The 18,676-nt window shown below is 44.2% G+C and overlaps 1 protein-coding gene and 1 pseudogene across 3 annotated transcripts in view; both read right to left on the minus strand.

Annotated features, from left to right (window-relative positions):
- Senp6 (SUMO specific peptidase 6) overlaps window positions 1-13,588 on the minus strand; it is a 134,140-nt gene extending 120,552 nt beyond the window's left edge. For 2 of the 3 annotated variants that reach the window (XM_045160412.1, XM_045160411.1), the window contains exon 1: window positions 13,450-13,588. In XM_045160412.1, coding sequence (XP_045016347.1) covers window positions 13,450-13,501 — 52 coding nt within the window. In that variant the 5' untranslated portion in view covers window positions 13,502-13,588. The remainder of the gene's footprint in view (window positions 1-13,449) is intronic. The other variant, XM_045160414.1, reaches the window with a different exon arrangement.
- A 391-nt stretch (window positions 13,589-13,979) lies between these two features.
- LOC101596428 overlaps window positions 13,980-18,676 on the minus strand; it is an 84,771-nt pseudogene continuing 80,074 nt past the window's right edge.

Below are 18,676 nucleotides of genomic sequence, written 5' to 3' on the forward strand. Positions count from 1 at the left end.
TTACTCCTAGCAGAGAGGAAGGTAGGAGGACTGCTGTGAGTTCAATGCCAGCCTGGGACTACAAAATGAGTTCCAAGTCAACATGAACTACAGTGAAACTCTACCTCAGAAAAAACAAACCAAAACAAAAAAAACCTAACATTTGAAGATCATGCATGTAATTTACAATACCCATTCATGACAAGACAAAACAGAGCCAAGAAGGAGCAAAACCCTGAAAAGCTATTCCAGATTACAGAAAATGAGAGATGACAATGGGGCTGGAGACATGACTCAGTGGTTAAGCCATCTTCCTGCAAAGCCTAAGGACCCAGGTTCAAGACCTCTACATACCCATATGAAGTCAGATGCACAAAGTGGTGCATGCATCTGGAGTGCATCTGCAGTGGCAATGGCAATAGGCTTGTTGTCTGTCTGCCTCTCTCTCTGCCCCCCTAACAAATAGTTATTAAAAAGTGGGCAGCAGTGGTTAAAAGTGCTTGTTTGCAAAGTCTGCCATCCCAGGTTTGATTCCCTGGTACCCATGTAAGACCAGCTGCACAACATGGTACAGTGCTTCTGGAGTTCATTTGCAATAGGCCTTGGTGTGTACATTTTCTTTCTCTCCTCTTCCTCTTTCCTTTCTTTTCCCAACTAAATAAAAATATTGTTTAAGAGCTATAGAGATGGCTTAGAGGTTTAAGGTGCTTACTTGCAAAGCTTAGAGCCTGGGTTTGATTTCCCAGTACCTACTTAAAGCCAGATGCACCAAGTGGTGCATGCATCTGGAGTATGTTTGCAGGGGAAGGAGGCCCTGGTGTGCCCATTCATATTCTTTCTTTCTCTCTCTCTATGCCATTTTGTCTGTCTCTCTCTCAAATAAATAAAAATATTTTTTAAAAACATTGCTTAGGGCTGGAGATATGGGTTAGCAGTTAAGGCGCTTGCCGACAAAGCCTAAGGATTCAGGCTCTACTCTCCAGGTCCCATGTAAGCCAGATGCTTACATGGTGGCACATGCATCTGGAGTTCATTTGCAGTGGCTAGTGGCCCTAGTGCACCCATTCGCTCTCTCCCTATCTTAAATAAATAAATTTTTAAAAAATATTGTTTAGAGGTAGGAGAGATGGCTTAGCAGTTAGGTCACTTGCTTGTAAAGCCTAAGGACCCAGGTTCAATTCCCCAGTACCCACATAAGCCAGATGCACAAGGTGGTGCATGTGTCTAGAGTTCCTTTGCAGTGGCTAGAGGCCCTGGCATATCCATTCTTTCTATCTGCCTCTTTCTCTCTACCTCAAATAAATTAAGTAAATAAAATTAAATATTAATGGTGGTGCATACCTTTAATGTCAGCACTCCAGAGGCAGAGGTAGGAGGATTGTCATGAGCTCAAGGCCATCGTGAAACTATATAGTGAATTCCAGGCCACAAGACTCTACCTTGAAAAATCATACATATATATGTTTAAAAACTAAAACAAAAATAAGGAAAGCATTCACAAAATATAAAAACTACAAATACTGCTTCAATCTGTCTACATAGCCAGTCTTCATAGAAGACACTTCCCTGTTAAAGTAGAAAGAAATTAGTCAAACAAAATTACAGTACCAAAGACCAATCATACTACAATATTTCTTTTGTTGTTTCATATCATATTTTTGTTAAGAGTCGTGCTATAGAACCCAGGCTGACCTGAAACACACTATCCTCCTGCTTCAGCCTTCCAGTATTGGCATTACAGGCATGCAATACCACACCTGGTTAATTAAACACAATAGGTTTCTTTTTATTTTTTCCAGGTAGGGTCACACTCTAGCCCAGGCTGATCCAGAAGTTACTGGGATCCTCTGCCTCCCGAGTGTTGGTATTAAAAGCATGCACTACCTGGTTAAAATATCTTATTTACTTATTTATTCATTTACTTATTTATTTATTTATTTACTTACTTACTTATTTTTGGTTTTTCGAAGTAGGGACTCACTCTAGCCCAAGCTGGCCTGGTATTCACCAGGTAGTCTCAGAGGCAGAGGTAGCAGGATCGCCATATTCAAGATCACCCTGAGACTACATAGTGAAATCGAGGTCAGCATGAGCTAGAGTGAGACTCTACCTCAAACAAACAAAGTGTTAAAAAATCATGCAAACTTTTCCCCCCAAAGGCTCACTTTCTGTCTCTAAGGTGTGAACACCAGCAAGAGCTTTCTTTTTTATTTACTTATTTTTCTTTTTCTTCTTCTTTTTGTTTCTTCAAGGTAGGATTTCCCTCTAGCTCAGGCTGACCTGGAATTCATTATGAAGTCTCAGGGTGGCCTGGAACTCAAGGTGATCCTCCTACCTCCACCTCCCAAGTGCTGGGATTAAAGGCATGTGCTACCATGTCCACCTCTATTTACTTATTTTTCATGCAAACTTTTTCAAAGACTAGTCACATTTCAAAGTCCTAACAATTTTTTTAAAACTATCATAGATAAGATTTTTCAGCAATGAAGAAATGACAAAAACTTTTGAAAGGACCAGTGTAACTCAGGAATATAACAGCAGTACCAGAAAATACAAAGAGAGAATTATATGCAAATATGAGGAAACCTGTCAGCACACTATCTGGAGATATCTCTGTAGGTTATTAGCCTCATGCTTTTTTCAGGAACTGTCAAGACTCTACAAAGGCAGTTATTGGAACCTCTGCCCAACCATGTACCAAATTTGAGTTTCCTGCTTCAGACAAAGACCACAAAAAGATTCCTTTTACTACTGGAGAGGGAGAACCCCACCCAGTCCAACATATTAGGCAGTTGTATCTTATTCAAAAGGGGTACAGGTGTGGGCTGGCACAGTGCTTGTCTAGGATGTACATACAAGACCCTGGGCTCGATCCCAACACCAGAATAAAGTTGGGAGGTGGAGGCTATCAAAAAATTTAAGGTTAAGCTGGGTTGGTGGTGTACTACTTTAATACCAGCACTTGGGAGGCAGTGGTAGGATTGCTGTGAGTTCAAGGCCAGCTTTGTTCTACAGAGTGAGTTCCAGGTCAGTCTAGGCTAGAGTGAGGCTCTACAAATGCACAAACAAAAAATTCAAGGTTGCCGGGCATGGTGGCGCACACCTTTAATCCCAGCACTTGGGAGGCAGAGGTGGGAGGATCATCAAGAGTTCGAGGCCACCCTGAGACTACATAGTTAATTCCAGGTCAGCCTGGACCAGAGTGAGACCCTACCTTGGAAAAAAAAAAAAAATTCAAGGTCATTCCCAGCTACATAAGGAGTCTGAGGCCTGCCTGAGCTACACAAAACCCTGAATCAAAATAAAAGGGTAACTAAATATGAACTCAGGAATTATTACCTCTGACAAGTAGTTTCAAATTTACTTTCTAAAGCTGGGCATGGTGGTGCATGCCTTTAATTCCAACTCTTGGGAGGCGGAGGTAGGATCACCATGAGTTTGAGGCCACCCTGAGACTACATAGTGAATTCCAGGTCAGCCTGGGGTAGAATGAGACCCTACCTCAAAAAAGTAAAAATTAAAAAAAGAAAGTCTGGGCTGGAGAGATGGCTTAGCGGTTAAGCGCTTGCCTGTGAAGCCTAAGGACCCCGGTTCGAGGCTCGGTTCCCCAGGTCCCACGTTACCCAGATGTACAAGGGGGCGTACGCGTCTGGAGTTCGTTTGCAGAGGCTGGAAGCCCTGGCGCGCCCATTCTCTCTCTCTCCCTCTACCTGTCTTTCTCTCTGTGTCTGTCTCTCTCAAATAAATAAATAAAAATAAAAAAAATAAAAAAATAAAAAGGTGTGTGCCATCACGCCTGCTTAAAATATATTTTTTAAAAAAAAAAGAAAGTCTGGCCAAATGGTCTTTCTATTTGAAACTGGTGAGAAGACCATCACCATGACAGAGGGCTTTGGTATTTAGTGAGAGGAACCACTGAAACCTGAGAAGCACTGTTACCTCTGAGCTGGAGATGGAGCTCAGTTGCTAAGAGTACTTCTAGTGATGTTTCTTTCTCATTGAGGTGACCTGACAAAAAACAATTTAAGGGTTAACAGGCTTATTTATTGATCATCCATATTTCACCTGTTTGAGAACTCCTTATTCAGTTCCATATCCCATTTTTTGCTTGGGTTGTTTGATTTTTATTGCTTAGTTTTTTTTTTAATTCATTGTATATTCTAGATATTAATCCTTTATGAGATGTATATTGGACAATTTTTCTTCCATCCTGTTTGCTGCCTCTTGTCTTGGTTGACAGTTTCCTTAGCTGTACAAAAGCTTTTAGTTTCATGAGGTCCCTCTGTGAACTGTTTACCTTTTTTCTTGTACAACAGTGCCCTATGCTTATGTCTTAAAGTATTCTCCCTGCTTTTTCCTCCTGGGGCATGCCCTCTGAAGGGGTGGTAGGAACCCCCACCTGTTCAGACTTAGTTCTATTTTAACACTTAGTCCTTCCTTCTGCATATGCTCTCCTGTCTGCCCTGGACCCTTGCCAGAACTATGCTGTCTGGACTTTGAGCTTCCCAAACAAACAATGAAACCTCTTTTCCTTCACAGATAGTCCTCAGGTATTTTTAATAATAAAAATGAAAACAGCAATATTGTATCTCTCTAAGCAATGTACATTTTAAGTGTGTTGCAACTCTTAAGTATTTAACAGTTTAACTTTGTAGATTAACTGTATGTTTTATATCAAGATAATATTTAACTTTTTAAATTTTGTTTACTTGTTTGCAAGGAGAGACACAAAGGGTGTGCCAGGGCCTCTAGCCACTACAAATGAACCCCGGATGCATGTGCCACATTGCACATCTATCTGGCTTTACGTGGATACTGAGGAAGAGATTTTACCATTAAACTACCTCTCCAGCCCAACAGTATTTAATTTTAATAGTGAGAATAGTGCAGCCATGTTCTCTCAAAGTTTAAGTAATGAAAAACAAGATTCTAATAACTCCAGGTATCAACAAATGAAGAAAAAATTGTTCTAACATACTTCTTTTCCTACTTGTTTGCCTGGTTTCAGAAATTCCTTAAGCTGCTTCTGATCAAAAAGTTAATCTTTTTAACTTTGGCAGCACATATACTAAAATTGGAACAATGCAGAAGATTAGCATGGTCCCTGAGCAAGGGTGTGTGTATGTTGGTGGCACATGCATTTAATCTCTGGCAGAGGGAGGAAGAAAGATCACCAGGGGTTCAAGGTCAGCCTGAGACTACATAATGAATTCAGGGTCAGCCTGGGCTAGAGCAAGACCCTACCTCAAAAAATAAAAATAAAGCAAAAAGAAAAGAAATGCTTTAATTAGGTGTGGTGGCTCATGCCTGTAATCCCAAGTACTTGGGAGCATAAGGTAGTGAGGTAGGAGGACCGCAGAGTTTGACGAGAGCCTGGGTTACAAACTGTGAGTGAAACCCTGTTCGAAAAACCAGGACATAAAGTCCTGAAGAGTAGTTCAGCAGATAAAAACATTTGCAGCACAGGCATGAGGACCTGAGTCTGATCTTCCAGCAGCCACAGACAAAGCTCGACATGGTCATGCACATCTACAAATCCCAGAGGTGAGAGCTGTAGAGACAGGTTGTGATTTGAATAAAAATGCCTCCCATAGGGTCATGGGCTTTAATACTTGATCATAGTGCTATTTAGGAAGATTGTAGAACCTTCAGAGATGGAGTCGTACTGGAGGAAATGGGTCACTGGAGAATGGCTTCAAGGTTTAATAACTTGGCCCCATTTTTCTATTTGTCCTTGGCTTCCTGTCAAGTATGAGCCTACCATGCCTTCCCTGGCCATGATGAACTCTATGTGCTGAAATGGTAAGCCAAAACACTTCCTTTCCCTAATTTGTTTCTAGTCCAATATTTGTTCACAGCAATGAGAAAGTAACTTAATGTACAGGAGAATTGCTGGGGCTTCCTTGTCAGCAGTCCAAATAAAAAACAGAGAACTTGGGGGAGGAGTGAGGGCTGCTGTATGCCTTTAATCGTGGCACTTGGGAGGCAGAGGTAGGAGAATCACTGAGTTCAAGGTCACCCTGAGACTAAAGAGTGAATTCCAGGCCAGCCTGAGCTAGAGTGAGCCAGTACCTTGAAAAACCAAGAAAACAAATGAACAAACCAGGGAACACCAGGTTCAGTAATGCTGTCTCAGGTAATTAAGGTAGAAGAGTGATGGAAAGTGCACCCAGAATCCTCTGGTGTCCACATGCATCTGCACAGGCACATCTGTACACACACAACAGGCACACAAATCTGTACACACACAAGCATATCATACATGCATGGACACACATTTATACACATGAGCACATCCCACACATGGGCAAAGGGCACACACACCTGTGCACACACAAGCATGTTTCACATGCATGGGCATAGGGCACTCACATCTGCACACATATGAGTATATCCTATGGGCATGGGCTCACAAGTGTTCATACACATGAGCATATAACACACATGAGCACAGCCACACAAACCCGCACGTACATAGGAGCATATAACACACACATGGGCTCAGAGCACACACATGAATATATGCCACGTGCATGGGCACAGGGCACACACATCTGCACATGAGTATATACCACATACACATACCAAAAATACACTAGATACAGAAAGATAATGACAGAAAGAGGAAGAAAAAGAATGGAAGGAATGAAAACAGGGAGAAAAACTTTGAAATATGGTCTTTGTTCATTCATACCCCCTGGTATGCCCATCATTTGGGAGAAGTATTTTTCTTTAGAACAAGAGACAGCAGGAAGCATTTGCTGCCCCAATGAAACTGGCAAGCTGATTGAGTTCTGAATGAGTTTTATACATAAAAATACAGCTAGAGGAGTGGAAAAACTTTTCACTTGAACACAGAACTTTTACAGGATTGGAGACACTAATCACTCACTGTCGTGTTTTTCAACCTAGTAGACAAGTCTAAACAGAGAGGCTGGTCTGAGAAGGAAGTCAAACTAAAGCGGTAACATGCACACTGAGAAAGGGGACATGGCAAGCAGGTGTGACAGTGCATGCCTGTAATCCCAGCACTCAGGAGGCTGAGGCAGGGGAATTACAATGAACTCAGTCAGCTTGGGCTATGTAATGAGTTAAAAAAAGAAGGCAGAAAAGGAGAAAGAAGAGAAAAGAAACAAGAAAGACAACATAAGGAAACAATCCACATGAATAAAGTCAGGAATTACAAGTAGATAGAAACACCAGTGCTGCCAGAGGAGACAAGTGTGAGGTGAGCAGCCTTGTTGGAAGTTCCCACAGGGAGAAAAGGAAAGTATGAGAAGGAAGCTCTGGAGACTAAGCTACCTATCATCATCTGTGTCCTACATAGCATCGCCAAACTGATTTCCCTCATCATTTCCGAAAGCTTTCTCTGCATGGGAGCCAGAGACCTTTTTTGAAGCAAGTATGATGATGTCATTTCTGCTTCATCTTGCACCACTCTCCTTGTTGGCATAATACTGTCCATTCCCTGTGCCTTTAAACAAGTCATATTTCTTCTATTTTTACCTAGACCTGAAAAGCTCTCTCTGTTAGCCTCTTAACTCACTCTTCAAACCACCTGATTGAAAATGGAGTATGAGGCAAGAATAAGTAAATAGATGTGAAAAAGAATGTGTACAAAGCCAAGAGTGGTGATTTGTATCTTCAATCCCTGCACTTGGGAGGCTGAGGCAGAAGGATCACCATGAGTTCAAGGCCAGCCTGGGCTGCAGACTGAGTTCCAGCCCAGACTACAGACCCTGCCCCAAAACAAAACAAAACAAAACAAAAAGCAACAAAAAAAGATAATATGGAGCCAGGCATGGTGGTGCACACTTTTAATCTCAGCACCCGGGAGGCAGAGGTAGGTGGTGAGTTCAAGGCCATCCTGAGACTACATAGTGAATTCCAGGTCAGCTTGGGCCAAGTGAAACCTTACCTTGAAAAACAACAACAACAAAAAGAAGGTACAATAGTCATCACTAAGTCTCCTTTCCCTAGAAAGGTCACAAAGAATACACAGAAACTGATTTAAAAAATCTTATTAAAAAAATCTTTAAGTTTCTTTAAATTAAAACATTTTTTAAATTTATTTGAGAAAGAGGGGGAGGTAGAGGCATGCCAGGGCCTTCAGCCACTATACATGATGTAGCACCTTATGCAGCTGGCTTACATAGGTCCTGGGGAATCAAACCTGGGTTCTTTGGCTTCACAGGCAAACACCTTAACCACTAAGCCATCTCTCCAGCCCTTTAAAAAGTTTTTTATTTTTATTTATTAGAAAGAGAGGGAGAGAAATGGGGGGGAGGCACTCCAGGGCCTCTAGCCACTGCAAACAAATTCCAGAGGCATACGCCACCATGTGCATCTAGCTTATGTGGGACCTGGAGTCCCTGGGCTTCGCAGGCAGGCACCTTAACCACTAAATCAACTCTACAGCTCACAGTTTTGTTGTTTTGAGGCAGGGTTTCACTCTAGCCCAGGCTGACCTGGAATTCACTATGGAGTCTCAGGGTGGCCTCGAACTCACAGTGATCCTCCTACCTCTGCCTCTCAAGTGCTAGGATTAAAGAAGCATGTGCCAGCTCTGACCAAAACACATTGTGATTTTTTTTTGTTTATTATTTTTATTTATTTGAGAGTGACAGAGAAAGAGGCAGATAGAGAAAATGGGCGCGCCAGAGCCTCCAGCCACTGCAGACAAACTCCAGATGTGTGCACCCCCTTGTGCATCTGGCTAACGTGGGTCCTGGGGAATTGAGCCTCGAACCAGGGTCGTTAGGCTTCACAGGCAAGTGCTTAACTGCTAAGCCATCTCTCCAGCCCCAAAACACATTTTTAAAACAAAGATGTCAAACAGCATTACTTCTCAGCAGCTCATGCCCAAACTCCACAGAATGGCCTTCAATTCTACACTCATTCTAATCCTAAATGGACAATCCATCAGTAAACCTACAAACTCTACACTAACTTCGGTCTACGAATGGGTCTTCGCCAGTTTCCACTGTCAATTCTACCTAGATTGCCACAACGTTCTCATTCACCTCCCTGCCTTTACTCTGCTTCTCTGTAGTTTACTATACATAGGACAGCCAAAGTGACTTGTTTTGTGTGCATGTGAGTAAGGAGTGTGCTGTATGAACTTGTATGTGCCCATGTACACCATATGGGCTCAGCAGTAGTGGGCTGTGCCCACCAATAGAGGCTGTTGCTCTTGTGCGCATTTTTACTTGAGCTACAATCTCTCCTAGTGCTTGCTGTGTCCTCAAGCCAACTGGGCTTATAGTTGTGCATAGATTTGTCCAGCTGTTTTTGAGTCTGGAAAGTCTAACTCGGCAGTATCTCAGGCCTCATGCTTGCATAGTAAGTGCTCTTGACCACTGAGCCATTTCTACAGCTCCAGTGACTTTTTGTTTTGGTTTCAGAGGTCTTGCTTTAGCTCAGGCTGACATGGAATTCACTATGCAGTCTCAGGCTGGCCTCAAACTCCTGGGCAATCCTCCTACCTCTGCCTGGGATTAAAACCTGATTAACAGCCACCATGCCTGGCCCAAGTAATTTAAGAAAGTTAGGAAGGGAAGGAGGGAGGGAAATTTGGACTGGGGAGATGGCTCAGAGGTTTAATGTGTTTGCTTGTAACGCCTATTGGTTCCAGTTTGATTTCCCAGTGCACACACACACAAAAAAAAAAAAATTTTTTTTTTTTCGAGGTAGGGTTTCACTCTAGCCCAGGCCAACCTGGAAGTCACTATGTAGTCTCAGGGTGGCCTTGAACTCACAGGTGTTCCTCCTACCTCTGCCTCCTGAGTGCTGGGATTAAAGGGTACGCACCATGCCCAGCTCATGAATAGAAAATTTTTAGAGCCTGGCATGGTGGCGCACGCCTTTAATCCCAGCACTCGGAAGGCAGAGGTAGGAGGATTGCCATGAGTTCAAGGCCACCTTGAGATGACAGAGTTAATTCCAGGTCAGCCTGGACCAGAGTGAGACCCTACCTCTAAAAAGAAAAAAAAAAAAATCATGACACCTCTTTGCCCTATTCTTGAGTGATTCCCCACTACTCAAAATGAAATACAAATTCAAGGTCCTGCATCAGACTCCAGCCTCTCATATCACTTTCTCATCTATTTCATTTGCTTTTAAAGCCATCTCCTCAAGGGTTCCTTTCTAGCTTGAACACTATAAAACAGTCACTCCATTGCTCTCTAGACTTCTTCCATAGTATTTCTCACACTGTTAGGATCTAGTTTATGTCATTAGCAGGTATACTTCAGGTGCAATAGAGTGAGGAGACTAGCTCACTGTATTTTTTAGAAGGGCTGAAAAGTAGACAGAAAATATCATCTAATGTGATGATACGAAAAATAAAACAGTACAGTGATCCCATGTTTGAAAGTATATAAGGAATACATGTGGCACTGTGACATTTTAAGTAGGTGATAAAGTAACAATTTCTCTCATTAAAATATAATCTTAATATGATGGAGAATGGAATTTCAAAGGGGAAAGTGGGGGGAGGGAGAGAATTACCATGGGATATTTTTTTATAATCATGGAAAATGCTAATAAAAATTTAAAAAAAAAAAAAAAAGAATGTTAAGAGTCAAAGGGTAGGACTCCAAACACCATGCTCCCTCCAGACACAAAATGGCCTGGATATCATGGCTTCACAGTGCCTGATACTACCTGCACAAGACCATCATAAGAGGAGGAAAAGATCATGACATCAAAATGAAAAGAGACTGATTGAGATGGAGAGGAGGTATGATGAGAATGGAGTTTCAAAAGGGAAAGTGGGGGGGAGGGAAGGTATTACCACGGGGGCATTTTTTATAATCATGGAAGTTGTTAATAAAAATTTGGAAAAAGCTGGGCATGGTGGCACACGCCTTTAACCCCAGCACTTGGGAGGCAGAGGTAGGAGGATCGCCGTGAGTTTGGGGCCGCCCTGAGACTCCATAGTGAATTCCAGGTCAGCCTGGACTAGAGTGAGACCCTACCTCAAAAAATAAAAAAAATTAAAAAATTGGAAAAAATAAAATTTAAAAAAAAAAAGAAAGAAAAATAAAAGAATGTAAGAGCCAAAGGAAGGATAGGACCCCTTACAACGTGCTCCCCCCAGACATAAAACGGCCTGGATAGCCATGACTTCACAGTGCCTGACACTACCTACACAAGACCATCATAAGAGGAGGAAAAAATGACATCAAAATAAAAGAGAGACTGATTGAGATGGGAAGGGGATATGATGGAGAATGGAATTTCAAAGGGGAAAGTGGGGGGAGGGAGGGTATTACCATGGGATATTTTTTATAATCATGGAAGATGTTAATAAAAATTGAGAAAAAAAATATAATCTTAATATTAAATCCTAAAGATCCTCAGAGCCGTAAACTCTAGCAGTCAGGAGGCTGAGGCAGGAAGACTGCCTAAAAATTGCAGGCCATAGTGAGTTTCCAAGTCATACTGAAACTCACACTATGTGTGATCCTGTCTCAAAAAATAAAGGACCGTGCACGCACGCACGCGCGCGCGCGCGCACACACACACACACACACACACACGTAAAGATTTTAATGGGCTGGAGAGATGGCTTGTCTGTGAAGCCTAAGGACCCTGGTTCCAGACTCCATTCCCCAAGCCCCACGTTAGCCAGATGGATAAGGGGGCGCATGCGTCTTGAGTTTGCAGTGGCTGGAGGCCCTGGTGCGCCCATTCTCTCTCTTTCTGTCTGTAGCTCTCAAATAAATAAAAATAAACAAAAAAATAAAAAGATTTTAAGAGAAAAACAGAGCACTACATGTAACAAAAACTGCACCTCTTTCAACTTCTAGACAGGTTACCTGTTATGGTCAAACTAGTATGGAAGTAATATGAAATGAAGTTCAAAATCTCAAAAGCTTTCCTTGCTATCATTAGGAATCCCATAGAAAGCTCTCAACACTTTGATCTAAAGTCTGGCTTGCAAATCAATGTAAGATTCTCCCCCCCCCCACCTCCTCCATTCTCTACAGTGAAGTAGGAATAATTAATAAAATTGCTTTCCCCCACCTCTACTAATCTTCATTCATCAGATGGAATACCTAGTGTTCCCAGTTATTTGAGGTGTTAACATGCTTCTAGCCATCGTGTACATTAGGTCTTTATTTTTTCCTAATTTCTTTTTCATTTATTTATTTATTTATTAGAGGCATAGGGAGAGACAGAAAGGGCGCACTAGGGCCTCTAGTACTGTAAACGAACTCTAGACACACGCGCCACCATATGCATCTGGCTTACGTGGGACCTGGAGAATCAAACCTGGGTCCTTAGGTTTCACAGGCAAATGCATTAACCACTAAGCCATCTCCCCAGCCCCAGTAAGGTCTTAAAAAAAAAATACTTTAAGTTATACTTTTTTTTTCTTTTTTTCGAGGTAGGGTTTCACTCTAGCCCAGGCTGACCTGGAATTCACTACATAGTCTTGAACGCACAGCAATCCTCTTACCTCTGCGCCTCCACACCCGACTTAAATTATACTTTCTTAATGCAGCAATGTTTCTAAATAGCTTTAAAGGGGCTGAAGAGATGGCTCAGCGGTTAAAGGCACATGCTTGGAAAGCCTGACAGCCCAGGTTCCATTACTCAGCACCCAGTAAAGTACAAGGTGATGCATGCATCTGGAGTTTGCTTGCAATGGCAGGAGACCCTGCAAATAATAAAATATTTTTAAGAAAATAGGTTTAAAGTATCATTTGGACATACTATGTCTCAATTTTTTTTTTTTGCAAAATTATCCACAGTAATTATTTTCTTAAAAAATACCGAACAACAGAATCATTTTGAGATGTATTTATAAACTCAATAAGCAGTGTAAAATAAATTAAGTAACGTGAACGCTTAAGGTCCTGGTCCACAACTAGAATGAAATGTGGCTGTATTGTGCGGAGTTCCTATACATACACAGGCCAAGCCAGCGTCCTCACTCATTAACCACCATCCCCAACCAAAAACAGGGCTTTGAAGACTGGCTTTCTCCACACAAGTGAGTAAAAACGCAGACACCCAAACTCTTGTAGCTTTTGTGACCGTCTCAAAACTGTCACCGTGAGGGCTCATTCTCGTTTGTCTGACCAAATGTGCTTATTACAAAGTATTTCTCAGCACGTCTGGAGAATACAGAACGGGCCGGGTCGGGCAAGCCGCCCTCCGCGCGGCTCAGGCGGCCCCATTCCCACCGACCTCAGCGCGCTAACTTTCCACGGCCGCCGGGCGGGACGAGCCCAGGGCCCGGGGCTCCAAGGGAAGAAGGTGCGGGACTCGTGCCGGCGTCCGGAAGGCGCCCCGGGCCCCTCGCGCCGGCCTCGCCCGGGCGGACTGGAACGCGGGCCGCCCGCCCGCCGGCCCCGGCGCCGCCCGAGCCCACCAGCGCGGAGAGCCGAGCGGGCGCCGAGCCGGGGCCTGGCCCCGGTCTTTCCCCACCTCCCCCGCCAGGGCAGAAAGAAGACACACCTTCCAGAAAAGTAATCGCCCCGGCGCCGCTGCCGCTCTTGCCCGCCGCCATCTTCGTCCTCTCAGGCCGCCTCCTCCCTAGTCCATGGCCCGATCGGCCTCGGGGCTCGCGGGGACCTGGGGCCGGGCGGGAGGCCGAAAGGCGCTGGCGCTCCCCGTCCGCTCGGGCCTAACACAATGCGCGCCGGCCTGTCGTGCGCGGGCGAGCGGCGGCGAGGCCCGCGGCCTGCGCTTTCTCCTCAGGCTCCTCCCGGGGACCGCGAGCGACGGCGGCGGCGCTTCCCGGGCCGGCTTCCCCTCGACCCACGCCTCCCCATCCACCGCCCGGCCAGGCCGCCGGAGCGTCGGTCAGCCGCGGGCCCCAAGAGCCGAGGGTGAGGGCGGGACCGCACGCTCGCCTTCCAGCGTCCCAGGCCGTAAAATGGCCGCGCCGGGGCGATGAGGTGTCGGCGACCGTCAGGCGCCCCCAGACCCGCCAGCGCTGGTGCAGCCGCCGCCGCCGTCCCCCACCCCGCCCCGGCGTGAGTGCATCAGCCGCGGCCCGAGCGGCGGTCCGTGTGGACGGGGGTGGGTCTCGCGTCCGTCGCCGCCGCTCCTCCCCCACGGGCTGCGGCCGCCGCCGGTCTCGGGTCCCCGCCCCGCCGCCCTACCTCAGCCGCGGGCGGCAGGCACGCCGAGGGACTGGGGCGGCCGGGGCGGGGTGGCGGGGCGGGCGGGTGGCGGGGCGGCGCCCCGGGCCCCGCGGCCGCCCGCGCGGCCCGCTCCCAGCCCGGCTCGGCTGCAGAAACGCCAAGGGCAGGTCGTGTAGATGGCCATAGAGTCCACACCAAAAGCCTGGCCCAAGAAAAGATGATGAGAATGCAGTCACAGTGAAGAAAATGACTCGTGGTCCCCACTGATTTTAAGTGTTTTAAATAATCTACGACGACAGACTCGACAGTAGTTTTGGTATGCCAGTGTGGAGACCTGTGTCATTTCTGTGCAGGACCCCTTCTTACAGATTGTTGTTTTGTTTGTTTTCTTTCGAGTTAGAGCCACACCCTAGCCTAGGCTGACCTGGCACTCACTGCAGCCCAGGATGGCCTGGAAATCACTGGGATCCTTCTACGTCTTTCTCCCTCACTGCTGGGATTAAAGGTGTGGGCCACCATGCCAAGCTCTGTTCCTTTTTCTTGTATTTTCTTACAAAAATAACACATTTTTTAAATCACAAAACTATGGAAAAGTTTGAAAATGAAAAAAGCCTTTAGTACCATGACTGAAATCCAACTCCGTTAGGTGTGTGTATATTCTGATCATAATTTTTTTTCCGTTTTCTTTCTTACAGAATATTTATTTATTTATTTATTTGAGAGGGAGGGAGAGTATAAGGTACCCCCCCTGGCTTCTTGACGCAGCAAAGTCCCAACACGTGCACCTGGGTCTAGGTGACTGCTAGGGCACTATCTCTGCCCCAAGTGCCTTTAACTGCTGAGCCAACCCCCACAGCAAGCCCTCCTCTTTTGTGTTTTTGCTTTTAGGTAAATTTGCCTATATCCTGGGTTGGCTTTGAGCTTGCTATGAAGCTGAGGGTGACCTTGAACTCCGACCCCCTTTCTTAAACCTGTCAGGAACTAGGGTTATATGCACACAGCTAACCACACCCTTCGTAGAATTTTTCACAAATAACCAAACAAACAAAAAGGAACAAAAATTAACTTGCCAGACTGGTAGGTCATGCCTTTGATCCATGCCCTGTGAAAGCTGAGGTAAGAGAAGAGGATTCTTGTGAATTTGAGAGTTCAAGGCCAGCCTGGAGCTAGAGTGAGTTAGCGAGATCCTGTGTCAGAAAAAAAATAAAGAAAAATTGGCGGGGATGTGGAAAAAGAGGAACCCTTCTACACTGCTGGTGGGAATGCAATCTTCTCCAGCCATTGTGGAAATCAGTGTGGAGGTTCCTAAAATAGCTAAAGATTGGTCTACCATATGACCCAGCTATAGCACTCCTAGGCATATATCCTAAGGACTCATTTCCTTAGAAGTATGTGCTCAACCATGTTTATTGCTGCTCAATTTATAATAGCTGGGAAATGGAACCAGCCTAGATGTCCCTCAACTGATGAATGGATAATGAAGATGTGGCACATTTATACAATGGAGTTCTACTCAGCGGTAAAGAAAAATGAAGTTATGAAATTTGCAGAAAAATGGATGGACCTGGAAAGGATTATACTAAGTGAGGTAACCCAGGCCCAGAAAGCCAAATGCCACATGTTCTCTCTCATATGTGGATCCTAGCTACAGATGATTGGGCTTCTGCGTGAGAATGAAAATACTTAGTAGCAGAGGCTAGTAAGTTATAAAGGAGACATAAAGGGAAGAGAAAGGAGGGTACTTAATAGGTTGATATTATATATATGTAAGTACAATGATTGTGATGGGGAGGTAATATGATGGAGAAAGGAATTTCAAAGGGGAAAGTGGGGGGGGGAGGGAATTACCATGGGATATTTTTTATAATCATGGAAAATGCTAATAAAAATTAAAAAAAACATGGGCTGGAGAGATGGCTTAGTGGTTAAGTGCTTGCCTGTGAAGCCTAAGGACCCTGGTTCGAGGCTTGGTTCCCCAGGTCCCACGTTAGCCAGATGTACAAGGGGCGCACGTGTCTGGAGTTCGTTTGCAGAGGCTGGAAGCCCTGGCGCGCCCATTCTCTCTCCCTCTATCTGTCTTTCTCGCTGTGTCTGTCGCTCTCAAATAAATAAATAAATTTAAAAAAATTAAAAAAAAACAAGAAAAAATAAAGAAAAACAAAAATTTATCTTAATCTTTGAGCAATTAGCTATTCTAATTCACTTGTCCTATTAACCAAGATTTCTCAGGAAGTGGGCCTACAATCCTAGTACTTGACAACTGAAGCAGAAAAATTGATTGCCATGAGTTTGAGGTCAGCTTAGGCTCAGAATGAAGCCTTGTCAAAAACAAACAGGGCTGCCAGGCGTGGTAGTACACGCCTTTAATCCCAGCATTTGGGAGGCAGAGGTAGGAGGATCCCCATGGGTTTGAGGCCATCCTTGAAAAACAAAACAACAACAAAAAAAAAAAACAGGGCTGGAGAGATGTCTTAGCCATTAAGGCCTTTGCCTGCAAAGCCAAAGGACTTCAGTTTGGTTTCCTAAGACCCCACAGAAGCCAGATGCACAAGGTGGCACATGTCTCTGGAGTTTGTTTGCAGTGGTTGGAGGCCCTGACCTACCCATTCATATTTTGTCTTTCTCTTTCTCTCTGCCTCTTTCTCATCTCAAATAAGTAAAAAGATAAAAAAAAAAAGTATAAAAAACAAACAAACAAATTAATATATTTTCCTGTAATGAAGCCAGTAGTTTTTCCTGATTTAGTGAAAGTGACGTAATGAACATCATTTGTTACAATTCCTGAGGAAATGGCTGATCCTGTTGTGATGCTCTGTAAATGACCATCTGTGCCAATGACAGTATAAACTGAACCATGAAGGTAAGTGTAGGCTGACTGGTCAGAAGTGTAAAGAGAGTAAGCTTCTCATTTGCAGCACACGTGGCAGCTTGGTGGAGTATGGTACCAGGAGTCAAAGAATATGGTGGCAGAGACAAGGAAACTGATTCTCCCCTAAAGTACACAAAGAAAAACTTAACACCTTCCTTTTTAGCCCAGTGAAGCAGATGTTAGAGTTACATTTGTCATCAGTGGTATAAAACTAGGAGTTGTATACCTTTAATTTTATTTTATTTATTTGGTCTTTTCGAAGGAGGGTCTCACTGTAGCCCAGGTTGACTGAAACTCACTCTGTAGTCCCAGGCTGTCCTTTGAACTCACAGTGATCCTCCTACCTACTAGGATTAAAGATGTCTTTGAAAGGGCAGAGAACGTGGCTTAACAGTTAAGGTATTTGCCTGTAAAGCCAAAAGACCCTGGTTTTATTCCCCAGGACCCACATTAACCAGATGCACAAGGGGGGACATGCATCTGGAGTTTGTTTGCAGTTGCTGGATGCACTGGTGCACTTATTCTCTTTCTGTACCTGTTTCTCTCTCGTGCAAATAGGTAAAAAAATAAAATATATTTTAATAAGATGTCTTTGAAGAAAACTGAATTGGGCTTTTTCGGACAAAGCCCATTTTTAAAAGAAAAAAGAAAGTATTTTTTGCCAGGTCTGGTGGCACACACCTTTAATCCCAGCATTTGTGAGGCCAAGATAAGAGGATAAGGGTGAGTTCAAGGCCAGCCTGAGCCTGGTCTACAGTGAAAACCCTACCTTGAAAAGCTGTTAATTTGTTTTATTATTTATTAGCAGAGAGAGTAAGAGACAGAAAGAAAGAGAATATGGAAGTGTGTGCATGCCAGGACCTCCAACCACTGCAAATGAATTCCAGATGCATGTGCCACTTTGTGCATTGGGTTTTATTATGGGTACTAGGGCTGACAGGCTTTGCACAAGTAAGTGCCTTTAACCACTGAGCCATCTGTCTAGCCCAAAGCCCAGTGTTTTAAGTGTTATTAATTTGAGCTAGTTACAGAGCTCTGTAATTTCAACTTTTTGTTGTTAATTTTTTCAAGGAAAGGTCTCACTGTAGCCCAGGCTAGCCTGTAATTCACTATGTAGTCTCAGGCTGCCCTTGAATTCACCATGATCTTCCTACCTCTACCTCCCGAGTACTGGAATTAAAGGCATGCACCATCATTCCAGGCTATCATTTCAAATTTAAAAAAGATATGGACTATCCCAATTGCTCAATGGGCTTGTTAAGACAGACTGCTCATGTCTAGGAAGACCAGAGAAAGTTCCCCCCACTTTTTTGAAGCAAGGTTCAAGGTATGTGTGACACACTTTCTCTTTAATTTTTTAAAATCTGTTTATTTGTAACTAAATGTGTGTGTGTGTGTGTGTATGTCTGGTTAGATGTGCCAGGGCTATCTGGGAGGCTAGGAAATTGAACCTGGGTCAGCTGACTTTGCAAGCAAGCACCTTTAACTGCTGAGCCATCTCTCCAGCCCCAGAGAGACTGCATTTCTCACAAGTTGCCGAATCATATAAATTCCGATTACAGGGCAATACACCATGGTCCACTAGATTTCCACCATCTTTAACTTCCTTCCCAGTTCAATCATTCTGATACTAAACCTACAATTCCAGATCACTTTCCTTGTTCAAGTATACATTTCCTTCCCTCTCTCTCTCTCTCTCTCTCTCTCTCTCTCTCTCTCTCTCTTT

Source organism: Jaculus jaculus, chromosome 10 (genome assembly GCF_020740685.1).
Source record: "Jaculus jaculus isolate mJacJac1 chromosome 10, mJacJac1.mat.Y.cur, whole genome shotgun sequence".
NCBI lineage: Eukaryota > Metazoa > Chordata > Mammalia > Rodentia > Dipodidae > Jaculus > Jaculus jaculus.